This window comes from Phyllostomus hastatus, unplaced genomic scaffold (genome assembly GCF_019186645.2).
Source record: "Phyllostomus hastatus isolate PE091 unplaced genomic scaffold, TTU_PhHast_1.1 phas_scaffold_12, whole genome shotgun sequence".
NCBI lineage: Eukaryota > Metazoa > Chordata > Mammalia > Chiroptera > Phyllostomidae > Phyllostomus > Phyllostomus hastatus.
The window spans coordinates 3,355,546-3,381,255 of record NW_025334007.1 but is presented as its reverse complement, the minus strand read 5'-3'; the positions used below and the strand labels follow the sequence as shown (position 1 = coordinate 3,381,255).

Here is a 25,710-nt window from a genome sequence, read left to right as displayed (position 1 = left end):
CAAAGTTATAAAGGTTAAGTACAAAACTTAAATCTGGCAAACGAAGCTCAGCTGATCCTGTTGGTTACCTTTCACAATTGCTTTGTGTACCATTTAATGCTTTCTCTTCCTCAAGCCTTTGTCATGGAGCAGAACAGAAGTACTTTCTACTAGGGGATCAGAAAGTGGACAATCGTTATTTAGTTAAAAATACTGTTGATTTGTGAAAATGGAGATGTTTGTTTTTCACAATCCAGCAGGGAGAAAGAATGGTGAAATAATTCTTTTAACGAGTCCAAGTTCTTGTCTACTTTGAAAGAATTTAATGTAAATAAGCATGTCATACGTGAGAGACTAAATCTTATTTTTTCCCCTCAATAAAGAATTTAATGTAAATAAGCATGTCATACGTGAGAGACTAAATCTTATTTTTTCCCCTCAATAATAGTATCAGGTTCTCTATGTAACAAATTGCTCCCAAGTTTCCAAACATACATGCTTTATACATGGCGTGGTGATTCTGAGCTGTGCATTCTGCCCTGGTGACTAGACTGCCTAGCATTTACATTTTCTCTGCATTTATGTATGCTTTGAAATTCCATATCCAAAATTTTGGGGGGGGGGTTCTATAAAATGGATACAAAATAAGCATCCTAAGGTTTGTATTGTTCTAACTTGGTCTGTGATTTTGCGTAAAAGCTTTAAATTCCCCCTCATAAATTTATTCTCTTCTAACAATATGACCATTCATTTCTAATTTTCTAATTTCTGTCTTTTGAAAGCTATAGCATTTTAATTGCTTATGGAAACTAATCAGTCTCCTATCCTTGACAGTGATTTCATTAAGATCTGATTTTACTTTAATGAAGATTTTCATATATATTATTGTATTTTGGTCTATAGTGTGGCTTGACCTAAGAACCCAGTCTACCGTTGAGAACCTTAGTAAACGAATTCCAGGAAATAATAACTTTGTCAAGGTAAGAGAGCTCTTCTAAAGTATACTATTAGAATGGTCGTTTCAAAATGTAGAGATTTCACCAAAAAGACTGTTCGGGCCCTACATCTTATTACACAGTAGTTATTTGATACAATTTATAGAGTATTTCTCCACAGATAATTGAGGACAACTCAGGTCTTTTCTGTCTTCTTGCCCTGTGGTTGATTGGAGGAATAATATTCCAAGGTTCGTAGGCTAGAGAGGGTTACAAAGTGTCCCTGTGGTTATGGCATTTTCCCCTGGGTGGGGTTGGGGGAGGGTGCTTCCTGTAATTGAACTCTGACTTTCAGATCCATCCCTCTTGATTTTTACTATCCATCAAAGAAAGTTCTGGGTGCTTTAGAGTGTTCAGGCATCTGGATGCAGGGAGAGAAGTAGAAGACATTTTATTGAGCTCTTTATTGAACATTTCCACTCTCTTCATATGAAAGCGGCTAATAAAAAATTGCCTAGTGTTCAGTCCTTATATAGAAGTGTCTTCGGATAAATGAAGGGGGAGAGAATTTTGGAAACCAAAAGGTATTTTTCTTACCAAGCTCAAGGCCAAATTCTCGTAGTACCCCCCCCCAAAAAAAAAGTTCTGGTTTTTGGTTGATCCCTTTTGTATTTTTCAGTGGGATTCTTATGACAGTTGATTCTTGGTTTTGAAACTGGTGTTCCAATCTTATTAATTACAGCAGTTTAACAAAGCGTTCCCTTCCCCGACCTGCCCACATAACTTCAGGCTAGTCCTGAATATACCCTTAGCACTTCGTATTCTGTTCTCTTTCTCACCCTGCCCAATCTGCTCCCCTACCTCCAGCTACGCTTTGCTTCAAGGGATGCATGTTTTTCTCTCCATGCCATTTGGGACAACTTTTACTCTTTTTATCTAAGTCATGAAAATGAGACAATGCATACGACATCACTATTAGTGTTGTGGGAGAATATTCCAATCAATTATTTCTTTTCATTATGTTTGATCATTGGTGTGTTTTTTTTTTCTAGGAAAGCTAGAAAACCAATGAGTTGCATTAAAGTATTAAATCCCTTGGTCTGAGTTATATTTTTTGTCAGATTTTATTTATTTATTTTAGACAGAGGGAAAAAGAGGGAGAAAGAAAGGGAGAGAAACATCAGTGTGTGGCTGCCTCTCACATGCCCCCTACTGGGGTCCTGACCTGCAACCCAGGCATGTGCCCTGACTGGAAGTTGAACTGGCCACCCTCTGGTTCGCAGGTCAGCGCTCCATCCACTGAGCCACACCAGCCAGGGTATGGTTTGAGTTTTCTTACCAAACATATTCATAGGAGATAAGATGGAAAACAATAATTACTTTCTGTAGTTAGGAAATAAATGTGGACACCAGGGATAGGGAGGGGAAAGATAGTTGCATTTTGATGTATGTATTTTCTTATCCATTTTTGTCAGCCCTTGTAAAAATGTTGGTATTTAATATGCAAACAAAAATAAGAGTTGGATCTGATCCATTCTCAAGGAAGATTAATAAGCCCATATGTGTTTTATTATTACACTTTAATCTTTATTCAATCCACCCTCCCTTTGTTTAATCCACTCGCCAATTTAGACAACGAGTTTCTTACAAAGAGCAGCTCTGTTTTGCTTCCATCTGGTGTGTCTTTGAACTCCACTAATTTTACATTATATTATTTGAATATGAATGAGTAAACATATATTTGTAATATATATTTTATGTACATACATATATGTTAGGTCTTATATGTTTTAAAACAAATTTTTCCGGGTTTGGTCATTAGTTTATAATTTGATACGCTCTCTGATTGCAATAGTTTAAATATTACTTTCATGGAATCTGAACTAAACAGCAGAGCTTTGGTCTAGGTGAATACTAAGTCATCATAAAAGTCTAGATAACGGCGTGCTGTGCCATATAATTTTCTCTTTACTTTGCTACGTGGATGCTCTTTGAACTGCAAACATATCACTGATCTTTGTTCACGAGTGCACTTTCCTGTGCCACGAGATAGGTCAAGTATTTTTATCCATTACACCGTGGGATTGCCTTTAGGGCCACTGACTATTTTGCGATTTGTGGAGGGTTTTGGTTTGGTGTCTTGTTTCATTTTAAACTGTTATGAATTTAATCTGCAATTGTTTTTAGTCCAAGACAGGCCTTCCACTTAGCACTTACTTCAGCGCCGTGAAAGTTCGTTGGCTTCTGGACAACGTGAAAGAAGTTCAGAAGGCTGTTGAGGAAGATAGAGCTCTTTTTGGGACCATTGATTCCTGGCTTATTTGGGTATGTTTCAGTAGAAGGCGTGTGTGGAGAAATTCTTTCAGAAAGTTTTAGACTGCCTTGTCTGCTATCTGGTTTCCACTAAGAGTTCAAACTTTTTAGTTGGTGGCCTTATTCAGAAAAGCCACTCAAGAAATAACAGAACATTTTTGGCCTCCATTTGAGAGGGGCATTTTTGCCTGCTTCCTGTTTATTTTTTTCTTATTTGATTGCAATAAAAATGGAGGATGATTACCAAAACCATATCTGTTGTCTTTAGAATAAGTAATTTTGGTAATTAGTACTTGGTAATTTAGGCAGCTTTTCTCTCTTGCTTATCATGAAGTTTTCCACTAGCCATTGTTCAGAAGAAATAACTATTTCACATGGCAAAACACCTAGACTACCTTTTTCAGCTGTTCCTTATTTAATTAAGCCATAATATGAAAAATCATAGTGGACATTTCTGATACATAATCTTTTGGCCTAAGCTGAACATGGATAAGTAGAAGCTAACATTTCAAACATTTCCCAGATAGGTCTTTAAAGTACATGTTCTCTCTCTTTCTTTCTAGCATCTCTCTCTCCCTCAACTTTTTAAAAGATTTTATTTACTTATTTTTAGAGAGAGGGGAAGGGAGGAAGAGAGGGAGATAAGCATCAATGTGTGGTTGTCTCTTGCATACCCCTTACTGGGTACCTGGCCCATAACCCAGGTATGTGCCCTGACTGGGAATTGAACTGGTGACCCCTTGGTTCACAGCCCACACTCAATCCACTGAGCCACACCAGCCAGGGCTCTCTCATTTGTATTATAACTATTTTCAAATATACCCCAAAGCAGAGGAAATAGGGTAACGAACCTCTACAGCAGTGAGCCAGCTACAGCAATCAACTGTAGCTGGCTCTGGTTTCAACTATACTCACATACTCTTTCTCCCCACAGATCATTGTAAAGCAAATCCCAGACATATAACATCCCTTGTAAATACATCAGTATTTTGTAACATTCAGGAAGCTTCAAGGGAATACTATCCCTAGTTTTACTAGCCAGATGCACATGACAGGTCTTGAAAAGCACCATTAACAGGTTGTGTTTTGTGCCCATGGCAGTTTTCACACGCGTCAGTCACCTTTGAAACAGTTCTGACAGTTTGACAATTGCCTGGAAGCGATATAAAGCACGAGGTGGGAACTGTGAGCTGTAGGGGAGCTTTCTCCACTTTTGTTCCTTTCTTACCTCATTGCTTCATTGTAAAAAGAAAGCAGCCATTAAAAAATTAAACAACAAATAGTAGTAACAATAAATATTTTTAAATAATTTTTAAAAATTTTAAAAAGTAAGCAGCAGTGTTTTCAGTTCCAGTCCAAGGGTATTAACATCAGAAAGTGTAAAACTCTACAGGCACAGTCCAATGAGAACTCTTATTCCAAAACAAACCAAAAAGAAACAGTAGCAGCAACCCGGGGTTTAGTAAGACCCTGAAGAGGCAGACATTTCTATGTATTTCACTTTGCCAGATTTAGTGTCTGCATTTTCCAAAGATAAGAGGATGAAAACAAAACCGGTGTTTTCTTTAACTATCAGTTAATTAGAACCTTGCTGCTAATATGGTAGCCACTTTTGCCGTGAAATGTGGCTAGTCTGAATCGAGATGTGCTGTGAATGTAAAACACACACTGCATTTCAAAGAGTTAGTACCAAAAAAAGAGTAAAATGTCTGAGTGTTGAAAGATATTTGGATATGTTGGGTTGAAATAAAATGTATCATTAAAATCGACTTCACCTGCCTCTTTATACTTTTTAAAGATTTTAATTTATTTTTAGAGAGAGGGAAAGAAAGGGAGAGAAACGTCAATGTGTGGTGCCTCTCGCATGCCCCCTACTGGGGGCCTGGCCTGCAACCCGGGCATGTGCCCTCACTGGGAATTGAACCCATGACCCTTTGGTTCACAGGCTGGTGTTCTATCCACTGAGCCACACCAGCCAGGGATGCTACTTTATACTTTTTAAATGTAGCTACTAGAGCATGTTAAATTACAAATGTAGCTCACATTATATTTCTATTGGACACTGCTGAAAACTAGAAAATTAAGACATTAAAACGTGCCACTCTCCCGGTTCATAGGCTATGCTGCTGATTATGGCCCTTGACAAAATGTGAATGCAGTGGCAAGTAAGTGCATGTTTATTAACATGTCCTTTTTCTCCTGTTTAGAGTTTGACGGGAGGAACCAATGGAGGCGTCCACTGTACAGATGTCACAAATGCAAGCAGGACGATGCTATTCAACATCCACTCTTTGCAATGGGATAAAGAGCTCTGCGAGTGAGTTGTGTTTGCCCCTAAGAACAGTTTTCCAAATTATGTTACCTATTTGTAACTTGAATGTTATTCTTTACAGACATCAGTGAAGCACCACACTTTAAATGTTGGTATTTTAGCCACAGTACACAAGTCTACGTTGTGTATTGTGTTAAGAGAGACTATTACATACACATACCTGTGGTGGACTGTGGCCAGCAGAGTCCACCTGTTGTGACTAGAGATGAGAATAAATGCCCAGGAGACAGCAATCCTGTGGAGAAAAAGGGGATGGCACGGCTACTCTCTCAAGGGGAGAGTGCCTATGAGTGCCTCGGCCACTCTCTCAAGAGGAGAGTGCCTTGACCCTTGCCTAAACAGGCTTTTATTGTTTTTCTCGGGTCATACATCAAGGAAAGATATATTATCTATTACATAGAATATTGTTGTCTACATTTCAGGTACAATCAAGGAAATGAAAATAACATGCAAGAGGGGAAAGGTGATGAGTTGATTAGCTCTGTCCTTGGGAGAATTCACACAGGCTTTGGAAATTACCTTGAAGATAGACAATACACATTTGCTGTTTTAGACCAGGGTGATGGAGTTTTAGCAAGAGCATGCCATAACAGTCTGTATGCATTTTCTAGGCCTGATTCCCATGGGAAAACTTGGTTTGAGGGTCTGGCTCCTGCCCACCCCTTCACTTCCATAGGTTTTCCATACAGAGCTGAGTCACAGTTGCCAGACTGAAACAAACCGGTCCCCTACACATACCCAATAAAAATGGCCAATTAAGGAATCACCTTGATTATTCTGGATTATTGCCTTGATTTTTGCCTTGATTTCAAGGAAGATTAGGTTCCTTTAGCAAAGTACTTTGGTTTCTGTGTACTTTTTTTTATTGATTGGTTTGTATAAAATTAAAATGTTAAATATCTAGGCATGCAACTGTGTTCTGCTAGTGTGTTGATTTATTACTATTTAATTTTATACTCAAATACATCCATTTACTGTTATTTACATTTTTTGCCTTTAAATGCATATGAATGTTTCCAGATATTTACATACTTATAACAGTGTTAAATACCCAATTTTGTCTATTATTTTCTCAGTTTTTTTGGAATTCCAATGAAAATTCTTCCAAATGTCCGAAGTTCTTCTGAGATTTATGGCTTAATGGTAAATATAAATTTTTGTTAAAAAGAACTTTATTATTCATAATTTAAAAATCATTTGTGTTATACTTAATAGTTTGAGAGTTGTGACTTTGTAAATGTTGGTAGTATGTAAAGTAATAATTTAGTATTTAAATAGTTTTATAACTTAAAAATGGTAGAGTTCTTACCAATTCATTTTACAGTTTATAAACTTGAATTGGCTTTTCTTTGAGTATTATACTTTTGAATTATTACTGGGATAATCTAACTACTGAGGGTGGCATGGGAATATTTTGAGCTATTTTTTTATTATCCAAATAACTGTTCAGTAGTTGCGGTGTCTGCTTTTAATTTATAAGAAGGTCTCATCACATTTTAGTGGTGTTCTTTTTTCTGTTGAATCTCTCTTTACTATTTTTTTTATTTAAATATAGTTGATATGCAATCTCTTTTACTGGCCAAACCATGTTTTAGATATCTTCCTTTGTTAGCCTGAGCAAAATTTCAGCAAAGACACTGAAAGCACAGAGTCTGCTTCTGATATGTGGTTGCTAATTAAACTGGGTTCCATAATGGACGTTTTTACTGTTGCTTTCATGGAAACTCAGAAAAAGCAGTTTCAGCAAAACATGTGCTTAGCACCATTGAGTATCTCTGATTGCACATCAGGGATGAAAAGCTCTAGGAGGGTTTGAACTGATGTTTGAACACCAAAATCTGGAATTTATGATAAAACTTCAGATCGCAAAAATATATGCATTTCATAGCAAATATTAGAAACTCTATTTATAGAGTTAATAATAATCGAGTGGAACACTCCTTGCTCTGGAAAAATCTGGAGGAAGAATTCTTGAATGTTTCATTCATAATAAAGCCTTTTCAGGCAGCATGGAGCTTTTTAAGAGATAGGTAACTGCTTATCTACAGTTGAAGTGCTCTGATGATTTTTTAGCTGTCTGCAGACTGACCTGAGTGAGAGAAATAAAACAATTCTTGAGAACCCATTTCAGAGGATGGTTGAAAAAGCATTTAACTGGCCTAGTTTTCTCTTGCATTTCAAACATTATGCTTCTGTCCCCCTTTTTCCCCCTTGCTGACTATAGAAAATCTCTCATAGCCTGGTGAGTAGGTTGCCCACCAATTATTCTACCCATTCACTTGGAAAAGATACAGTGCACTTCCATTTAGTTTGAAACAGGCAGAAGTCCATTTACCAAACAGATTTATCTAGAATCATGGCTCTTCAAATTATTATAAGCTCTAGTGAAGCTGTAGGTTTTGTTTAAGTTTCATGTCATTTGTTTGTTTTTCACTTTTCCATAAGACTGAGAGTGATGTTTCAAAATAAAAGTCTGTGGTAGTTTCCTGCAGTGAGAAATTCTGATATCCCCATTACAAAGCACATTTGTGATGTGCTTTGGACTTTAGCATAATAGGGGAATTAGACAGAGGTTTTCAATGTCCTAAACATCTACTTTGACCAAACTTTCAGACCAGTTAGTTGGAAATGCACTGTCACTTTTTCTGCATGCTTCACCAGAGGATGTTCCCAAGACTCTTCCAGAGACCCTTCCCTGTGACAAAAAAAGGAACGTTTTCCGTGCCTGACCTCACATAGTAGAACCTGCTGGTAGTTGGAAAATAACATCAATAGTATAAGCAAATACTTCTTTTAGTGCTTAAATATACAGAGCTAGACAGCCTCTAGGTTTCCTTTTGTGACATTTATCTTTCTCTTACTATCCAGGTTCAAGTTTGCTAAGAATATATACAGGAAATAAAAATAGCAGATCTTGAATGAACAAGAAAGCATGGAACAAAGAAAATAATAGCCACTGTCTGAGGGTGTTTTCTATTCTGTAAAGGGTTTCCATGTGTATGCTATTATTTCCTTATCATCAGAGCTATGTGAGGTGGCTTCTATTCTTACCCTCACTCTGATAGGAGGCCCCAAGCTCCCGGTGACCAGGAGACCTGCCCACAAATGGCAGGCTGAGGGGTGGGCCCAGAGCTTTTATTTGGTGCACTTCCTAGTACATCACACCTACCTCAGGGATCACATTCCTTTCCCTTAGGACAAATTGCTTTGTGTTAGTGTATGTTTCTTAAAAAAAAAAAAAAGGTTGTTGAAGTACACAGTCAGCCAGTTATATCTCGTTTTTCTTCCCAGAATGCTGGCCATACTTGATCAAAATAAAAACCACTACTCATGACATAAATTAGCTCTTACTTATCTAAACTTGAAGAATGATGTTAGCTATGAATAAATAGAACCCAATACCTGAACACTGTCGTGTTTCTCATTTTAAGAGCAGTTTGAGTAGGAAGAATAGTTGGTAAAATGCAACCTTCCAAAATAAGTAAGGTCCATGCTGATATGATAGCTATTTATATGTTCATTTTAAAGAATGTGTGAATCTCTTCTTAGTAATGACAATAATAGCAAAGAGCTAATGACTTCGGCGTTCATGTAGTCCAGGGTCCATTTTGTAGATGAATAAATCGAGGTGTAGAGAAGTTTCAGCAGCCTGCTCAGTGGCTTAATACTAACTAACCAGGAGTAGATCCCACGTCTCCTGACTCCCAGCCCATGTTTCATGTCCATTCTCCAATGCCATGTCTCTTCTTGTCACTGTAGGAATATGTCTAATATTTGTCTCCGAACCACCCGTGTAGTTGAAACACTTGCTTTGTCTTGTCTGCCCCACATGCTCTGGCATGTCGCTGTTCATGTTCGTTCCTATTGCAGTTACGTTAGTAGAGCCAACAGTTTCTGATTATTCATAATCCTTTTTAAATTTTTATTAGAAAGCTGGGTCCTTGGAAGGTGTGCCAATATCTGGGGTAAGTTTCATCACCTCACATCTCCCTGCTACCTCCCCACCCTCACCCCTTGCATGTTAAGGCTTTCCGCCTTTGTCTTAATTAATGTGCCCCTTCCTGAACTGGAAAAGAAGTAAGAGCAGCAAAATTGGCTAATTCTTGTGCTTGTGTGGGTTGAGAAATCTTTTGAATAAAGTAGTTCTAACACTCCCACTCCCTTCCCATACCTATTATGTCAGAGGGATACTAACAAATAGGAAAATGGCCAGATGGAGGCAATGTAAACACACACACACATACATACACACATAAATCAATTCATTCCTTGATGCATAAAAAATGAAAAATAAATCCTATGGCTCTTCTAAAAAGGAAATTAGCAATGTTGTCTTAGTGTCCTTTATTGTCATTTACACTTGCAGTGTTTGGGGGACCAGTCTGCTGCATTGGTGGGACAAATGTGTTTCCGAGATGGACAAGCCAAAAATACGTGAGTTTAAGAAACAGACCTAAAAACCAATGGTGTTTTGTTTGTTTTCCCTTTGGTGCTTTGAATGAGGAAAAGCTTTATCTCCATCAAATAAAATGCACTATGCCTTGTGTAGACACACTGATGAGGTTTGTGAAGACCTTAATCTATAAAATTCATTGCTTTTTCTATCCATAAACTAAATTTCGGTTTATAAGTAGTCATGCCTTTTGCGGGGAGGTTGGCAGGGAGGGCTGAGCAGAGAGGAGGAAGAGCCATGTTAAAAATGACAATTTTCAACGTGTTCCTGCCCTAGACCTTCTCACTATAACTAGAAAGTCATAGTTTTGTGGAATTTTTGATGCTGTTCTCCTGGCACTCTGCATTTTCTCCAGTATCTGGAGTTTCTCCTTAGATAAGAAGCAGAAGGAATGATAGAAGTGCAGGTTTGGTGCATTTTTCTCCTAATCTCATCTCCTTACTACTCACCCAGATGGAGTCTAACAAGCCTCATATCTAAGAGCAATAAGATTGCTCCCACTTTAGGATGAGAAAACAGATGCTCAGGGAAGTTAAGCTAGTAAGTGGCAGAAGCCATCTTTCTACCCAGATCCATTTGATTCAAGTTAGCCAGGCTCTTCACCTCTGCACTTGACTGTCCCCTGTGTGATGAAGATTTCCATAGGCTTGGAAAAATACTATCTATGTGTAATTGTTCTTTGCTCGAGAATTTCCTGAATCTCTCATCAATGTTTAACTTCATTGATTAAGTTTTGTGACTAACGTAATGTCTAATTTTTTTTTTGAGATTTCATTTATTTATTTTCACAGGGAAGGGAAGAAAGGGAGAAAGAAAGGGAGAAAAACATCAGTGTGGGATATGTCAACTGGCTGCCTCTTGTACACCCCCACTGGGGACCTGGCCTATAACCCAGGCATGTGCTCTGACTGGGAACTGAACCAGTGATCCTCTGGTTTGCAGGCCAGCACTCAGTCCACTGAGCCACACCAGCCAGTGTGGAATATCTAACATTTTAGATTAAATGTTCTTGTAGTCTAGCAGGGTCAGCAGCCCCAGTGTGAGAGAGTAAGAGTTTTGGGGGTAGAGGGGAGGTAATGAAAATTCTTTGCAGATCATGGTATCCTGAGGTTACCGGGAACAAGAGAGCTTGAGTCAGTGTGGGTCTGGAAACATATTCTTTAAAGTCTGAGTTTCAGGCTGTTGAATCTCAGGAGTCAAGAGAAATGATAGAAGACTGGGCTCTTCCCTTCACCCCTCCCACCCCCCAGACAAAAACACGTTTGTTCCTCTTTGGTGGGCACACTAATGCTAGTAAAGTGGATGTTATCTCTATTTGTCAAGTACTTAACACAGTACCAAATAAAATTGCCTGACTTTCCTTTCTACTCCCCTCCCCCTTAAACATTATCAGCCAAGCTTTGATGATGAATTTAAGTCAGGGAGGGCTTGTTGAGTGTCTCTGCAGCCACTGCAGGTTGCAAGCGAGGAGTGGCAAATTAGATCTTTGGGCTCACATTTTTCTTCCTGAGGGGGAAGAACACAAATATATGGTTAATCATATTATAAATGAGAACGTCAATGCTGTAAGAACCTTTGAAGTGTGGCTGTTGGGTTCCAAAGGGAGGAAAGAAAAGTCACAAAAGATTATGTTAGCAATAAGATGTTTTGAGGAATGAGCAATGTTGGCAAGTGCACAGAGCACTGAACAAAGATGCAGATGGGGAAATTGAAGACTTTGTTTAAAGGCTATAGAGAACATTTGGGTAGGGACATGGTAGAAAAGTAGGTCAGGATCATATTATGAAGCCCTGAAATTTGGACCTAAGGAGTTTTTTCCCTTCCCTTCCCTTCCCTTCCCTTCCCTTCCCTTCCCTTCCCTTCCCTTCCCTTCCCTTCCCTTCCCTTCCCTTCCCTTCCCTTCCCTTCCCTTCCTTTTCCTCTCCGCTTCTCTCTGCTCCCCTCCCCTCCAACCCCTCCCTTTCTCTTTCTCTCTCTCTCTTTCATAAGAAAACAATTCCATTTTATTTATCTACTCTTCAATAAGTTCTGATCCTTGAGGGGTGCAGCATGACACTGATTCTGCATGCAGTGGCCTGAGCAGGAAGGTTGCTTCGGAATTGAGCAGGAACCAGCCACGGTTTCCAGTTTCCATGAGCACGACTTCCTTTCCCCAAATGACACTGGTTTTGTTCACGCTGCCACCAGGAGTCAGTGTTGTTCTTTCCCTTGTGCACAGAAGCACATCTCTTGCCCAGATGGAACTCAGTTGCATCTCAAGCACAAACACCTTCAATTTTAAGAAGCACCGTGTGCTCCAATCTGGTTCCCTCTGGTTCCAGAGACCCCGCTTATAGACGGCAAAAATGGCCTCGGACCACAGCCTTCCAGACAGACGGGTTTGTCGTTATAGGGTCCTGTTCCCAGAAGGCTCCACAGGCTCCAAGATAGTGGAAGGAACCTGAGGACTTTTTTTGATAGGCAGTGGGACACTTCTGAAGGTTTGTAAGTTGGTATTCAGAGATGACTGGAGCTATTTATTTAATAATATGACAATTCTACATCAAAATGAGGAGAGACTAGAAGCAAAGAGGCCATAGAGGAAGCTACTACAGTGAACTCATAACAAAGGCAAGGACTAGGAAGGATGAGGACAGGAAGGCTGCAGGCGGACGTCCATGGCACTGCAGAGGGACAAGATACAGGAAGCAAAAATAAGGAATGGATCCGAGTAGAAGAATTTCTGTTTGGGAAATGTTTGTGATACTGGTAGGCTCTATATTGCGCATATTTGGAAATGCAGAATGAGTTTAGTATGAAAGTAGAGATGTTGAATGTCCCCAATTTACAGGTGATTTTTGAAGCAATAGTAATAGATGAAATTACGAAGATAAAGTAGACAGGTGGAGGAGATATTTAGGAAAAGGAAGAGACACAGATGGAGAATTCAGAAAAATACAATGTAGCTATTCATTCTTGTGGATATCTATGGTAGAGATATTCAAGAGGGAGGCTTGGTCAGCAACGCAAAAAAACTACAAAAAGGTCATGGAGGCTGAGAATGAGAACAGACCATGGTACATAAAAATTGGGTCTTCAGTGGGACCTCCAAGGATGAAACTTTAGTAGAATGCCCAAGATGGAAGCCAGCTTGCAAATGGTCGAATGGGTGTTGTGGGTAGGTAAAATAAGTAAATAAATAAAGACAGCAAGACAAAATGCGCCCTACAAACATGCAACCATCCAGGAATGGTAAAATCAGTAACAGGATCATACCAAGTTTGGAGAATTTTGTTTGTGATTTTAGTCACGGCAAGACTAAAGAATGTTTCTTTGGAATCTGAGCAGAGAACAGATGGAAGCTATCAGATAAACAGGAGATAAGTAGTAAACAGAACAAAGTCCTAAGAGGTTGGAGAGATTGGGACTGAGAATGTAGTTAATCTCGTGGGACCTCAGTGGGAGCTACTGCCAGTCAGCTGGGAGTCAGTGGAAAACCCATCTGTTTCCGGGTGGAGGAACAGATGATGGGTGATGCCGATTTTTCTTTCAGTTTATCTGTATTTTCTAATTTTTTAGAATAAACATGAGTTATTTGAACATCAATTTTGCTTTAAGAAAAAGAACCTGCCCTGGCTGGCATAGCTCAGTGGATTGAGCACAGGCTGGGAACCAAAGTGTCCCAGGTTCGATTCCCAGCCAGGGTACATTCCTGGGTTGCAGGCCAGAACGCCAGCAACCGCACATTGATGTTTCTCTCTATCTATCTATCTATCTATCTCTATCTCTATCTCTATCTCCCTCCCCTCTCTAAAAATAAATAAATAAAATCTTAAAAAATAAGTTCTTAAAAAAAAAAGAAAAAGAACCTAGATAGATGCCTCCTCTGCCCAGAGGTACTAAAAGTAATAAATGGGGCCTTTTCCTGCCTTCACAGCTTTGGCCACAGCCATCTTGGTACACTTACCCCAGTGGGATAGCAAGCAACCTTTCCCTTCACCGAGGTCAGAAAACTCAGGCATCTTTTGGGGATGTTGGAACACAGGATGGCCTTAAGGAAAGATAGGTAGACCATATAAATGCTAAAAGCACTCTATCTGGTGGGTGACTGGGAAGAAAGAGTAATAAAATGTAAGAGGGAAAAAAATTGCCTGTGTATTGCTTCCAAAGCTGTGGTCTCAATGTAGCAATGGAGTCTCTTCATACATTGCTAATATTCATGAATTACTTATTAACTATACTAACTTAAGGACTCACTTTCACTAAGTGCCTTGAACCTTCGCATCACTTTTGTGCTTTAAGTCTTGGGCACCACAGTTCAATGCAAACAGTGCTTACGTGGGTGCTAAATTGGTACAGATTTCTCCTCTTAAAAGTATGAAACAAATCACTAAGTTCTATTTTATGAATATTTATTAAAATGTATAACTTCACCCCAGCTGGTGTGGCTCAGTGGATGGAGTGCTGGCCTGTAAACCTGAGGGTTGCTGGTTTGGTTCTTGATCAGGGCACGTGCCTGGGTTTCAGGCCAGGTCCCCAGTTCAGGATGCATGAGAGGCAACCATACATTGATGTGTCTATCACTTCCTTCCCTTCTCTCTAGAAATAAAGAAAACCTTTTAAAAAAATGTATAACTTCAAATACATAGCCTTTTCGGTGTTGCGCAAGTAAAAACATATATGCGATTTAAGTGTTTTCATTTGTAAATGTATTATTAACTGTACCTAATGTTACTTGACTGGTGTCTTTATTTATTTAAAAAGATTTTATTTATTTATTTTTAGAGAGAGGGGAAGGGAAGGAGAAAGAGAGGAAGAGAAACATCAATGTGTGGTTGCCTCTTGTGCACCGCTACTGGGGACCTGGCCCACAACCCAGGCATGTGCCCTGACTGGGAATCAAGCCTGCAACCCATTTGTTCACAAGCTGGCACTCAATCCACTGAGCTACACCAGCCAAGGTTGACTGGTGTCTTTAAAAATTTAGATATCCGTTAATCCCATCTTCCTTGAATGTATCTTCTATGTATCAAGGAGGCTGAGAATGTATTTGGTTGAGAAGAGATAGAATGCCTTGGGCTAATGCTTATTCAGAACAATGGTATCTGGGAAAATGTTGATGGGAAAAAATTGCCCTTGGTTTCTGTTTGCTCCACAAGATAGAGGCAGCAGATGGGGTCTGTTGACATAGTGCTGACTGGAAGTAGCTTCCGCTGGGGTCCCTCTGCCGGCCCTGGGACTGAATGCTGCCCCTTCTCCCATCTGCCAGACTGTCACAGAACATAGCAGCAGGGCCTGTTGCGAGGCAAGCCTGAGCTCAGGCAGGACAGCTTGTGGAAAGCCAAGGTGACAGTCCCAGACAACTTGGTTGAAAACTGTTTCCCTATGACCCTTACTGGTATCAGTTTGGGCTGCTTATCTGCCTGGCACAAGTCAAAACTACTCACATCCACATGTCAGACTTGTTACAGAGTCCAAAGCGTATGCTGATAGAGCTGGCACAAAATAAATTCAGTTCTTCCATGACAGCCATGTTACAATCTCCCAGCACTGTCAGAATACCCAGTCCTGGCCCTAGCTGGGTAGCTCACTTGGTTAGAACATCGTCCCAATCAGTAAACCAAGGTTGTGGGTTCAATCCTGAGTCGGAGCACATACAGGAATCAACCAATGACTGCATAAATAAGTGGAACAACAAATTGATTTTTCTCCCCTTCTCTGTCTCACTAAAATCAATCAATCTATCAATGGATCAATAAAAAGGATACCCAGTCCTGCCGAGATGGGAAAGCTAGACCTCGAGTAGCCTTCCCCTCCATGCCACTCCTGTCCCTGCAGCCTGGCTACGCTTTCCCGCACTCTGCACTTGGCCTTTTCTTGGCAGCAGATAGCGGCATTTCTGTTTGTGACCGTGCTCTTCTAGACTGATCTTTAAAATGTGATTCCGAAAGGAGTATGTGATGTTTGTTAGCTTTTGGAACTTTTTCAAAACTTTAATATAATGACTTTCGTTGTACTACATTAAATGTCAGTTTAAATAATTTGTAGTATTAATGTTTCACCACTTTTAATAATAAAATTGTCGTACTGTTTATTCTTTCCCTAATTATAGGTATGGAACAGGCTGCTTCTTACTATGTAATACAGGCCGTAAGGTATGTTTTTCAAAATAAAAGATTGGTGAAAGTCTTCTTCAACTTCATGTAAATAGTGCACCCAATGATGAGTGCCAGTAAATTTGAAGGGTTCTAATAAGAACCATTCGAGGGTCTTTGAATTTTATATGTGTTTTTATTCTTTAAAATTTTTAAAGAGATTTTTATTTATTTATTTTTAGAGAGGGGGAAGGGAGGAAGAAAGAGAGGGAGAGAAACATCGACCAGTTGGGCACGTGCCCCAACCGGGACCTGGTTTGAAACCCAGGCATATGCCCTGAGGGTTTGCAGGAGGAAGCCCAACCCACTGAGCCACACCGGCCAGGGCATGAATTTTATATATATGTTGTTAATTGTGTTAGTGGGATTTGTACACTAGGACCTTGTACCTTGTTAGATTTTTTTGGACCTTGTTAGATTCTTAATGCAAATCTAATTTAGAACAAGGGATACACTTTTTATGCTGTTTAACTGTATTATTCCTAATACTGTTAATTTTCCTAAGAGTTATTTTTGGAATTGTTATGTTTATTAAATTATTTTATACCTAGGTTATTTTAGCTTTAAAAAAAAAGCTGTCTTTTTATTTTCCTGACTACTTTTTCTCTTTCCTATAGTGCGTATTTTCTGAACATGGCCTTCTGACCACAGTGGCTTATAAACTTGGCAGAGACAAACCCGTATACTATGCACTGGAAGTAAGTACTTTTCAGTTAATATGGATAATACGACAAACATTCAAAGCTAAGAAAATGACAGTGTTTCCAAATGCCTTTTCTGGTAAATTTAAATACATAGGACTGAAAACCCTCAGTTTTCTTCTTGACATTTGGTTGAGTGGAAGGAACACAGGACTAAGCTCTGGGGCTCACGACTCCCAGGTCACCTTGAGTATATCGGTTCCTTAGTTCTTTTACCAATTAATAGTGAGACCTTAACCATTTTGCTATCACTTAGCTGCGTAAGAGTAAGAGTTTTGTGTAAGTTTATGTTGCAGTGTAAGAGTTTTCTATTTCTAAAGTTTAAGGAGGCATTGATTCACTCTAATTGCTTTCCACGTGAACATGCTGTTTTGACAACCACAGTGCGCCAGTGTTCCGAAGAGAAACCCTGGGCACATAAAGGCAGAGCAGCTCTCTTCGTGGGTCTCTCTATAAAAGTAGTTTCTGTCACATTTTAATGTGGAAAACGAAATGAGAAGATTTACACCATTTTTCACTGAAAGCATTTCTTTCAAAGTATGTCTGTCAATTCTAGTAGGAATATGTTGGCCTATATGGCATGGTAAGGATGGATTAAAAACATAAGAAACATTTACTTCCAAAGTCAAAGAAGTGGTATAGTATTCTGCTTCTTTTAGGTATATTTCTTTTTTTTTGTTAAGATCTTATTTATGTATTTTTAGAGAGAGGGGAAGGGAGAAAGAGAGGGAGTGAAAATCAATGTGTGGTTGCCTTTCATGCACCCCCTACTGGGGATCTGGCCCACAACCCAGGCATGTGCCCTGGCTGGGAACCGAACCAGCAACACTCTGGTTTGCAGGCTGGCACTCAGTCCACTGAGCCACACCAGCCAGGGCTCAGGTACATTTCTTAAAAGCATTTCTTTACAATCAATTTTAAATGGCTCCCTTGTAATACACAAATACAGTATATGATCTAAAAACATACTGAATCTTGTTTCCTCAAGTAGCTAATAATAATTTGCTTAAAAGTGTTTGACTTGTTTTTAGTTAAAACACTTTATTAGCTGTTAAGCCTAGAACATGAGGAATTTTAGTTTATTTCTGTTTTTTTCTTGCCATCTCCCTATGTAAGCACTGTAACTTTGGCCCCAATCCCTTTTTTGTGGGTGATAGGAACATTTGTGAAAACTCTTGGACTGTGTATTAAAGGTATCCTAATACTTCTTAGAACTTAAACTCCTACCAGCCTTCTCTCTGTTTCCCCCCATAGAAAGTACTTAGTACAGCACAAGGCGCACCGGATATGTGGCATTGAACATGTTCTCTTTTTTCTTATATGGGAGAAAACCAGCCCTTTAGAATTTTAGATTCCTTAGGCTTGAAAGGGACCTGAGGACTACAGGTTACCTGGCCTTAACTTCCCTCCCAGTATGAGAAGCCTTTTTCTCTATCCTCTATCCATATCCTTCTAACTTCTGTTTGCAGATAATGCCAAAATTGCTTCTTACTAACCATCGGACCTAGATCGGCTGTCATTCAAATACTAGGAGGCCGCTACCAGTTTGTGTGGGTCTTCCTACTCCAGAATAAACTTCCCCGTGCCCTCATGTTACATGGTTTCTAAATGCTTTTTAGTTCTGGGCTGCCTTTGTTGAATGCATTCCAATTTGCCAGGAACTTCCACAGCAGAGTAGAATATTCCCTGTGCAACCTGACCTGTACTTGCTAGAGTGGTTTGGCCATCTCTGACCATAAACACTGCCTCGGCTGTTCTAGCCTGAGAGTTCATGAATTGAGTCTGATGACCTCATCAGAGCCGTGGTTCCAGGAGCACGAGTTAAGGTATCCAGCGCTTTTCCAAATGAATAATGTTAAGCCCAGTCGGCTTCATTCCGTGTTTGCACAGATCTTTTGCTAAATTCAGGTCTTTGTCTCTTCCTGGTAAATTTCATGATAGTGATTTCAGCCTATACTGACACAGACTGAATTCTTTTTCACTCTATTCTGTTACTTTTTTCAGTTTTGTCTCCTCTGGAAACTGAGCAATCATGTGCTTTCTTTCTTTCTTTCTTTTTTATTTTTTTTATTGTTGTTCAAGTATAGTTTTCTGCCTTTCCCACCCCCCACCCCTCCTTTCTGATTTTGTTTCAAATCATGTAGTTTTGCTCAGATTCATACCATTGTAAAGCTGAGAAGGACAATAGATGAGATGCCCACAGGCTTTGCTACACCCTGCTCTGCCCTTGCTTTACATACAAGGAATCTGAGCATAGACAAGTGAAATTGGAGTCACTTGGCTGAACTAACTTTTGACAGTTAGTGTGTAGGCTGGATCCAGGAGGCAAATCTCCAGGCTGCTAGGCTTCAAAGTCTACATGCCTAGGCCATCCCATTGTGCCTTCTCCTTCCTTATAAGTCTGAATATTCAGCACTACAGTCTCCTAAGTCCAGTGTTCTTTTCACTGCATCTCACATATGTCACTTCCTTAGTCTAGTAACCTAGCAACTCATCCACCACACACACACACACACACACACACACACACACACACACACAAATGATGGTATGCGATTTTTCCCCATATTTTCTAATTTTTTAAATTTATTAACAAATACTTTTAAAAAATTAAACCAAATAAAGAAAGACAGCAGGGATCAAGCTAGATTGGTAAGACTTTCTCAGTAAGTTCATGCTAATTGCCCTTGGTCCTGCTGCTTCCTTTTTTCTCGAAGGGCTTACAAGGGATATGTTGAATATTCATTTCTTTAATCAGACAGATTAGTGTCGGGCTTGGCAATTTGAGGTATGGACATTTTACTTTCTGCCCTTTTAAAAAACTGAAAGTGTAGCTGTCCATCTTAGTTTTGAGTCTTTATGTTCTCCCTCTGCTGATTTGGAAGCAACAGAATGCATTTCTGACTTTTTTTGTTGTTTTATGTTTTTCATTTGTAGTGCTTTTAAGCTTTTAAGGTTTTATTTAATTACATATTTTCCTAAGAGAGTTTACAGATGTTTAGTATTTTTAACCCCCTGTCCATGATGGGAACCTTGAATGTTTTACCCCCACCACCCCCACCAGCAATCATGTTATTGCATTTAGTTTTCATTTCCCTTTTTTCTTAAACATGTAATAATTAGTACTATTTTCTTTTCCGGTCCACAGTAAATCTACTTTACCAAAGTTTGGGGTGGGAAAACAATCTTAGATTAACAACCTTTCCTTCATCCCCTCTGGCTGATTTTGATGCTGACGAGATCTCTGCTACTCTGGTGTAACTGGTATCTTTGTAGATAATCTTGTTTATTGTCTGAGACTTAATATTATCTCCTTATCCACATTCTCTAGTTTTACTGGAATGTTTGGGCTTATTTTTACATATCCTGTTAAGTGCTTGGATATAAGTCTGTCTTCAGTTCTGGAAAATTCTCACCAATTATCTCTTCAAATATTGCTTCTCTACCATCACTGCCATTCTCTTCTGAAATTGCTATTGTATGTAAATTGGAACCTTTCACCCCACCCTCCCTATCTCTTAACTGCCCTTTGGTATTGTTAAAGTGTCTTTGTTTCTCTGTGCTATATTCCTGGGGAGTTTCTCATTATCTATGTTACATTTCCAAATTCAGCCTTTAAAACAAATTACACAGAACCAACCTTTTTTTATTATGAAATATAAGACACATACAGAAAAATACATGAAATACCATGTACAGCTTTATCAATTATCCTAAAGAGAAGACCCTGGCAACCTCACCCAGGTCAGGAAACAACACGGCCAACACCCAGGAACCCCCTCTGTGCCCCTCCCATCACAGCTGCCTCCCTCCCCCAAAAGACCAGCACTGCCCTGACTGTCCTTATAATCACTTCCTTACCTTTTGTAAAAATTTAAGTCATTTCTTATTTGTCAATTACAGTGTACATACAATATTATTAGTTTCAAGTGTACACCCCAGTGATTTGACATTATATAACTTACTAAGTGATTCATACCCATCTGACACCATACATAGTTATTAGAATATTTCCTTACTTTTCTTTATAGTGCTAACACTGAAATGTGCAAGTCTAAGCTGTAGAGATTAGTTTTGCATGTTTTTTGGTGAAGATTTTATTTATTTATTTTTAGAGAGAGGGGAAGGGAGGGAGAAAGAGGGAGAGAAACATCAATGTGTGGTTGCCTCTCATGCGCCCCCTGCTGGGGACCTGGACCACAACCCAGACATGTGGCCTGGCTGGGAATAGAACTGGTGACCCTTTGGTTCACAGCCCATGCTCAATCCAGTGAGATACACCAGCCAGGGCAGGTTTGCATGTTTTTAATACACTATATATTTAAATGTAAGAGAAAGAGAAGTGAGAGAGACTGGGTCAATATACTATGTACTATAGTATGTATAGTATGTATAGTATGTATAGTATGAGAGAGACTGGGTCAATATAGTACTACTACTATACTATAGTATGTATAGTAGTATAGTATGTATAGTATGTATAGTATGTATGTAGTATAGTATGTATAGTATAGTAGTATGTATAGTATGTATGTATGGCTTTTTTTACTCAACATTTTATTTGTAAGATTCATCCATGTTATTAAATATAGCCATTGTTCCATTTTTTTCATTGCTATATAAAAATACCACCAGCCATGTATGGTAACACTAATTTATTTATCATCTCTATCCTACACTTTACCCCATATATTACATTTTTAAATTTCACTCAGTAATTTCATTTCTAGGATTTTTAAAAAAGATTTTATTTATTTTTAGAGAGAAGGGAAAGGAGGGAGAAAGAGAGGGGGAGAAACATTCATCAGTTGCCTCCTGCACATGCCCCAACATGGGACCTGGCCCACAACCCAGGCATGTGCCCTGACCAGGAATTGAACCAGCAGCCTTTTGGTTTGCAAGCTGGCTCTCAACCCACAAAACCACACCAGCCAGGGTGATTTCCAGGATTTTTAATTGGTTCTTTTGCATATCTACCTGAGTTTGTTTTATTTCTCTTTTCTTTTGATTCCTAATTTCATGATTTTTTAATGGAAGTCATACCTTAATTCATCCCTTAGATTACTTTTAGCACATACTTATTTTAAAGTCTTTGTCATCGATTCCCAGTCAGGGCATATGCCTGGGTTGCAGGCCACTGCCCCCAGCAACCGCACATTGATGTTTCTCTCTCTCTCTCTTTCTCCCTCCCTTCCCTCTCTAAAAATAAATAAATAAAATCTTTTAAAAAAATAAAGTCTTTGTCAGACTGGAGTGAATTCTGTTCCAACTATTAACTTTTGTTGGCTGATGTCTTAATAGATTTCTTGTATTTTGTAACTTTCACTTCCTGTCTCTTCTTCCACTGAACTATACAGCCTTAGCAAGTAGACAGTTACTTGTTTGCAAGCATTCCTACAGTGGTAAGAGAGCGCCACCTAGCTCCTGGCTTCAAGCAGTGAATCTGATTCTGTTCCTTGTCTTACACAAAACATTTTGGATCCCTTCCCTCCAGAGGAGCCAGTTTCCCCCGCCACCACTCCTACTCCCTGACACGTACACAGAAATTAATCAGAACCCATCGTGCTTGCCCTAGCCAGGTAGCTCAGTTGGTTATAGCATTGTCCTGATACACCGAGGTTGAGAGTTCTATTCCCAGTCATGGCACATACAAGAATCAACCAATGAATGCATAAATGAGTAGAACAACAAATCCCTCCCTCCCTCCCTTCCCTCCCTTCCCTCCCTCCCTCCCTCCCTCTCTCTCCTTCCCCTCCCTCCCTTCCTTTCTCTCTAACAATCAATCAATAAGTAAATTTTTAAAAAATAAAATGAACCCCTCATGCTGTGTCTTCAAGTCCTGCCTGGTCATGCATTTCTATTTCTGTCCACATCAACACTATTCTGTATGTGAGTCAGCATGTGTTGTTTTGGTTTTCTCTTTTTACATTTTGTCTGTAATCCTCTGTGTTTAGAATAGAGGGGATTTTTAAAGTGCAAACTCACCATCTCTGTTGCTGTGAACACCTTTTTTTTTTCCATCACCAAGAGAATTCTTTTATTCTCTCCCTGCGCCCAGCATGTGATTCATCTAGGCCTGACACAGTAACATCTCCAGGTTCCTGTTTTCATTCTCAGTGAAAAGGAATTGGGTCATATAATTCTTTACTTGTTCTAAGATTTTAAACTCATATTTAACTGCTTAAATTTGTCCCACTCTTTCTAGTTGCACGTTTTTTCTCAGTGATGGGAGAGACTGAAGCAGGAGGGTGATTGGGTTGTTCTGCTTTCCCTCTGATGCCTATTAACAGTGCACTATCTTCCTGACGCCGTGTTTCTCCCTTTCCTTGTTCGTCCGTTTCTACATATGATCTCACTGAACAGAATCCTTTTGGGGCTTTTAATAGGATTATGAACTTGAGTTTATTTAAGACTTGGGACTTCTCTGTTCTGTATTCTGTCACTAATATATAAATATCCTGAGGCTAGGGTACATGTCTGTGTTTTTCACCACTCCATCCCAGCCAGCTGGCATTTGGTAGGCAGTCAATCAGTATTGTTTACATACTAAATCCTATATTATGCCATTTATGTCTACTTAAATATGAGCTTCAAAGAGGTTCCCTGGATCTCCTCCGCTCCTTGGTTTCTTTAAATGTCCTTTCTCCCAGTCTCTTCTTTTGTATGATTTATAATTACAGCGTCAAGATGTTGTGTTTAATTTTCCAGGCCTCTCGAGCCAGCGATTCAATTTTAGGTATAAGCTAATGCGTTACTTAGCTATTGTTGTGTAACAATATTACCACAGATACAAATGGCTTCAAACGATGCCCGTTTCTTTTGTCATCTCTCAGTTTCCATGGGTCAGGGGCCTAGGCACCGTTTAGCTGGGTCCTCTGCTCAGGCTGCAGCCGAGGTGTTGGCTGCGGCTGCAATCTCATATGCAACTCCATCCTCTTCCAGGCTCACTCAGGTTATTGGCCGAATTCGGTCCTGTGCGGTTGTAAGACTGAGGAGTTCGGTTCCTTGCTAGCTGTCAGCCATAAGCTGCCCTCTGTTCCTAGAGGCCACCTGAAGTGCCTTTCCACCTGAAGACTGCTAACGTGATATTCTGATGCTACATAATCACGTACATCCCGTCACCTTTGACATGTGATATTAGTTAGAAGCCAGTCATAGGCCCCACCCTATTCGAGGGCAGGGGATCATGCAAGGGCATGGCCACCAGGAGGCAGGGATCCTGCGGGCCACCTTAGTTAAGAACCTGTCTGCCACAGCCAGTGAGCATTGTTTATGGACTTCTGTGATGTACTTTCTTGGAAAGTATACCATATGTTGCTGTGTATAATGCGCACCTTTTTGCCCACATTCTTGAGGGAAAAGAAAGATGCGCGTTATACATGGGCACACGAATCCTGTGTATAATGCGTGCAAAATGTGGGTGCACATTATGGCAAAACTACGGTACTTTCTGAGCAATCAATGCTGTTAATTTTAATGCCCTAATTTGTTGGTGAAGCATTAGTGATATAGATTACATTTGAAAAATAATGCTCCCCCATTGAACTGTGCTCTATTTCTGTTTTCAACATGATTAAAAATGCTACAGAGTTAGATTTTACATTTGTAATCTATTTTATTGTTGTTCAAGTACAGTTGTCTGCCACCATTCCCCGGCCACCTCCCTCCCCTGATCCCCCCCCTTGGTTTTGTCCATGTGTCCTTTATAGTTGTTCCTGAAAACCCTTTCCCCCTTTTCCCCTCATTATCCCCTCCCACCTCCCCTCTGGTTACTGTCAGTTTGTTCTTAATTTCAGTGTCTCTGGTTATATTTTGCCTGCTTGTTTGTTTTGTTGATTAGGTTCCAGTTGAAGATGAGATTATATGGTATTTGTCCCTCATCACCTGTCTTATCTCACTTAGCATAATGCTCTCCCATTCCATCATCCATGCTGTTGCAAAGGGCAGGAGCTCCTTTCTTTCTGCTGCATAGTATTCCATTGTGTAAATGAACCACAGTTTTTTGATCCACTCATTTACTGATGGGCACTTAGGTTGCTTCCAGCACTGGGCTATAGTAAATTGTGTTGCTATGATCATTGGGATGCATAGGTTCTTTAGGATTGGTGTTTCAGGGTTCTTAGGTTATAATCCCAGCAGTTCCATTTTTAGTTTTCTGAGAAAATTCCATAGTGTTATCCTTTTAACCACCCCTTCCCCCTAAGATCATTCACCCCAACCCTAGGCAAACACTAATTTACTCTTCTTGCCTATGGATTTGCTCATTCTGGACATTTCATATAAATGGAATCATACAATATAAGGTCTTTTATGACCGGCTTCTTTCACTTCATATGTTTTCAGAGTTCACCCATGTTGTAGGAGGACTTAATTCCTTTTCATGCCCAAATAATATTCCATTGTGTAGGTACACTACACTTTATTTATTTTCTAAAGATTTTATTTATATCTGTAACTATATCTACATATATATATATATTTGTTTGTTTAGGGGGAGAGGGAAACATCAATGTGCAAGAGAAACATTGGTCAGTTGCCTCTCGCACCTGCCCCTACCAGGGCCTGGCCTGCAACCCAGGCATGTGCCCTGGCCAGGAATGGGACCAGTGACCTTTTGGTTTGCAGGAATGATGCCCAACCTACTGAGCAACACCAGTCAGGGCTATGTTATTTATCCATTCATCAGGCAGTGGAAACTCTTTTTTAAACACTTAAAAAATTAACGAAGCTAATATTTATATTCAGTAAGAACCTTGCTGTATGTTCTCATATTGGGCCTCATAGCAGTTTGTTTAAATGTAGGTATTGCTATAGTCACAACCAATTTCTAAGTGAAAAATTGGTGGCTCAGAAAGCCTAACCA

The 25,710-nt window shown here is 39.6% G+C and overlaps 1 protein-coding gene across 6 annotated transcripts in view; it reads left to right on the top strand.

Moving 5' to 3' along the window:
- The window catches only part of GK (glycerol kinase), a 70,380-nt gene that overhangs the window by 32,504 nt on the left and 12,166 nt on the right, over positions 1-25,710 (top strand). For 3 of the 6 annotated variants that reach the window (XM_045855973.1, XM_045855976.1, XM_045855978.1), the window contains 9 exons: positions 883-959; positions 3,102-3,239; positions 5,435-5,544; positions 6,636-6,702; positions 7,784-7,801; positions 9,489-9,524; positions 9,926-9,993; positions 16,104-16,146; positions 16,764-16,844. In XM_045855973.1, the coding sequence (XP_045711929.1) occupies positions 883-959; positions 3,102-3,239; positions 5,435-5,544; positions 6,636-6,702; positions 7,784-7,801; positions 9,489-9,524; positions 9,926-9,993; positions 16,104-16,146; positions 16,764-16,844 (638 nt within the window). The remainder of the gene's footprint in view (positions 1-882; positions 960-3,101; positions 3,240-5,434; positions 5,545-6,635; positions 6,703-7,783; positions 7,802-9,488; positions 9,525-9,925; positions 9,994-16,103; positions 16,147-16,763; positions 16,845-25,710) is intronic. The other 3 variants (XM_045855975.1, XM_045855977.1, XM_045855979.1) reach the window with 1 other exon arrangement.